The sequence below is a fragment of the Triticum aestivum genome, chromosome 6A (assembly GCF_018294505.1).
Source record: "Triticum aestivum cultivar Chinese Spring chromosome 6A, IWGSC CS RefSeq v2.1, whole genome shotgun sequence".
Lineage (NCBI taxonomy): Eukaryota > Viridiplantae > Streptophyta > Magnoliopsida > Poales > Poaceae > Triticum > Triticum aestivum.
Window position 1 is genome coordinate 1,985,517 of NC_057809.1, and position 3,793 is coordinate 1,989,309.

General features: G+C 45.5%; 1 protein-coding gene across 1 annotated transcript; it reads right to left on the reverse strand.

Annotated features, from left to right (window-relative positions):
- Positions 1-444: 444 nt before the first annotated feature.
- On the reverse strand, positions 445-1,961 carry LOC123129887 (protein disulfide isomerase-like 1-4). The gene is made up of 3 exons (XM_044549863.1): positions 1,396-1,961; positions 1,178-1,307; positions 445-828 (listed from the first exon to the last, which is right to left on the reverse strand). The coding sequence occupies exons 1-3, from the start codon at positions 1,926-1,928 to the stop codon at positions 607-609; spliced, it is 885 nt and encodes a 294-aa protein (XP_044405798.1). The 5' UTR covers positions 1,929-1,961; the 3' UTR covers positions 445-606.
- Between the last annotated feature and the right edge of the window lie 1,832 nt (positions 1,962-3,793).

Genomic DNA, 3,793 nt, shown 5'->3' on the forward strand with positions numbered 1-3,793 from the left:
TAATGTTTATTAGATATAGGTGGACTTTGGCCGGCGTTTGACCGGCCACTTTATGTTTAATTATGTTTATTTATGTTTATTTCGTGCAACTTATTATTATTTTTCCACGGCGGCACATTTTGGTCGGCCTCCCCGTTGGGCGGTCAAGCCGACCCATTTTAAAAAGCGGACGCGCACGTCCGCCTGGCCGACCCAAACGGACAAAAAGCGGACAAAGTGCGCGTCCGTTTGGGTCGCCCCGTTGGAGTTGCTCTCATTAGTTTGTTTGTTCTTCAGGCCTAGTGGCGAAATACATGCATGCATTTTTCATCTTATATTTGAAGATTTTCATGTCCTAAAAGAAAAAAACAAAGCTAGATTAGCATGTTGACATTGCACCATGACAATACCAGAACTAACACAGTAAAACCAACGGGTGCGCCTTTAGTATGTATGGCTGGCAAAAGCAAATTGGAATGACATCTGTATAGATGGCGAAGGCAAATTGGAATGCAGAAGTGACTGCAATATTTGTGCTCTTGATTATTAGAAGGAAAAGGGAAATATACCTCAATATTTTGTGTACAAGAATATTGAAACCGGTTTCTTGGAGCGGACAGTGAGACATTACAGTAAGCTGTGGTTCAAAAACAAATCGGACAATCTGAGACGTTTATACCGGGATACGGTCAGCTTCCCCTCCTGATCTGCCTCCAGCAGGACTACGAACGGGCGCTTTGCTTCCGGGTCAACGCCGAAAAGCTCGGCTACATCAGGGCTGGTGGTCTGGTAAACGTTGATGCTGTCCTCCAGCTTTGAAGCAGCAGCAAGCTCATCGCTGTGAGCACCCTATATCATTTTCGGGTAGAGTAATTAACAAAAAACCAATCACAGTTCACAATAGTATATGTACATTGTGCAACATGCACATCTAGGATTCGTTCTCAGCACATGGAAACAGAGCATGCAGGGTGACATTTCAACTATAGTACAGTAGCGAGCAAGCAAAGCAGAAGAATCATCATGTATTATTGGGTCAATGTGAGTAACATGCATGGCGGTTGGTTTGGTTGCCAAACTTGCCATTGATGCATCGTATATTATTAGGTCAATGTGATTTGATCTGGGTAACATGGGTTGCAATTGCAACTGCAGCAATTTGGGTAGGTTGGTTGACTTTGCTGCGAGAGGAGCATACCGAGAGGGAGTCGAGGAAGGCGAGTGTGGCCATGCCGTGACCAGTGATGATCTTCTCGGCCTCGTCGACGGTGGTGACGTTTCGCACGGCAGGGCCCAGCTTCTTGGTGATCCAAGCGACAATGGCGTCCCTGCAGCAAAGCAAAAATGGCAACAATGGATGATACAGCAGCAGCCGGGGAGGGGAATGAAGACGTATTACTACTTAGTACTACTTACTTGGTCCTCTCGCCGTAGTAGCGGTAGCCCCTGGGGACGCCGTCGATGAAGAAGTGGACGATGGGGGAGCCATGCACGTCATGGGCGCGCGCGAGTTGGTTGTTCTCGACCTTGGCAATGTCGACCTTGGCAAGCACGACGTCGAGCCCCGTGTCGGCCAGGTGCGACGCCGCCGCGGCGTACTCCGGTGCGAGCTTACGGGACCAGTAGCACCAGGGCACGTAGAAGTTAACCATGACGTGGCGGCGCCCGGCGAGGAAGGAGGAGAAGTTGGCGGCGGTGAGGACTACCACGTGGGCCTCGTCGACGGGGTTTTGGGGGCTGTCGTCGTCGTTGGCGAAGAGGTCTTGGTTGTAGCCGGGGTAGGCGGGGGAGTCGTCCTCGAGGTTGTTGCTGGCAGAGGCGTCACCGCCGGTGTTGTTGATGATGTAGTCGAGGTCGACGTCCGGGGCGGGGGTGGAGGTGGAGGAGCAGGGGAGGAGGAGCAGGAGGAGGAACCAGGGGCTGGGCATCGGTATCGGCATCACCGCCATGGACGGCGAGGTGTGAGAACGTGTGTGGGGGAGTTTGCTGGTCGGTCCACCTGAGGCTTAATATCATCCTTGCCACCGGGACCGGCCATAGATGATAGATGTGATCAATTTTTTTTTTGGGTGCACTTAGATATATGATCATACGTACTCCCTCTATAGACTAATAGGGATAAGTATATTTTTCGCCCTCGAACTCTAGCGATAGTATAGAAATCGTCCCTCGACTCTGAAACAACTAAAACTCAATCCCTCAACTATATAAACCGGATACTTTTCGTCCCTCACGACGCTTAAAGTGGTTTTGGTATGACATGGACCCGGTTTTGACTAAAACCGTCCACGTGGCATGGTTTTGACCTGCATGTAATCTGACCTATGTTATTTATTAAAAATTGGGTTTGCTCAGAGCATTTCAGTCGCATGTTTGTCCAGTTTGGTAACGGCAAATTGTATGCTAACTAGATAGTTTCAGTTCCAGGCCATTTTATAAACTGAATGGGATTCATAACAGATTGTTCACATGATTTTAGACAATTGTGTAAACTGAATGCAATGCAGATTGTTCACTTGTTAATAGATGATTGGACAGAGTACTGAACCGAACAGATTGCATGACAAACATAGTCTGACAACCACAAACATAGTACTTGATTAGCCTTACAAGCAAACCACAAGGGAATTCTCAAAGTCTGACAAAGTAAGTGAGAAATACCACAAGCAACCACAAACATGAATTCTGACATAACCACAAGGGATAACCACAAACATGAGTACAAGTACACTAGTCCAGTAGTTTTGCTAGGACTTTCTTTGCTCTTTTATTTCCTCCAACTTGAAAACTTGTAGCACCAGATGTAACATTGACTGTAAATGATCAACTAGGCGATAACTATATGTACTAGTTCTTGATCGGCTGAAGAACGGTTATTTCCCAGTCTATATTTGTATTTACAAAAAATTGGAAGCTACTATTTGTCTGATTCAAATGTCTCTTCATCTCTTTGTATTTGCGTTGAAGTCGATGTTCATATTGGACTGTTATTAGCATTGATTTACAATTTTCAATGAGAAAATAGCAAAACAATATCCTAGCTAAATTCATGTGTAAGCGGTATATATATCGGCGGTCAGTCTGTATAAACACCAATATACTAGTTCTTGGTCGGCTGAAGACTGTTATTAGCTAAGCTAGTCTCATCAACTCTGAGCAGTCTCTAATTGATCTTGGCTATTTGGCAGCATGCCGTTGGGCACGGAGAAGCCAGGTCAACATTGCTAATCTGTCTCTGAGTAATTGGAAGAGATGCATTTCCTGATCTCTGATGCATTCTGTTGCAGCAATCAATGAAATGTACTATTGGTTTAGGTGTGTTACGTGATGGCTTTGGTATTGTATACAATTTTGGTTAGCTTGGACTAGGTACCTAACAGAACGTGTACCATATGGCTCAGGGTATCAAATTTAGTTTAATTAACCCACTAGCTAAGCTCAACACGCTGGCCGGCTAATAAACATTTGCAGCAGACCAGTGAGAGCGCTGGTCTTGGTCAAATAAGATCTTATCGTGTTATCATTCTACTTAAAACAAGCATATCGTTTACCTCCCGAATCTTGTTAATTAGTTGAGCCATGGATGAATGGCACATAACCTGTTCACCTCTTTTAAAGACCTTGTGCCTCACAGCCTGACCAGATCTGAGCTCCTCTCCCCTTGTGCTGTCAGCAGCAGCTTGAACCTGGGTCAGCTTGATCCATCTTCACTTTCTTGCAGTTCAGATGATGATCAACTCTTCTTCTTCTTTTTCTTCTTCGTTTTTTAAATTTCAATGAAATAATGGTCTAGCTTGTTAGTCCTATCATCTTT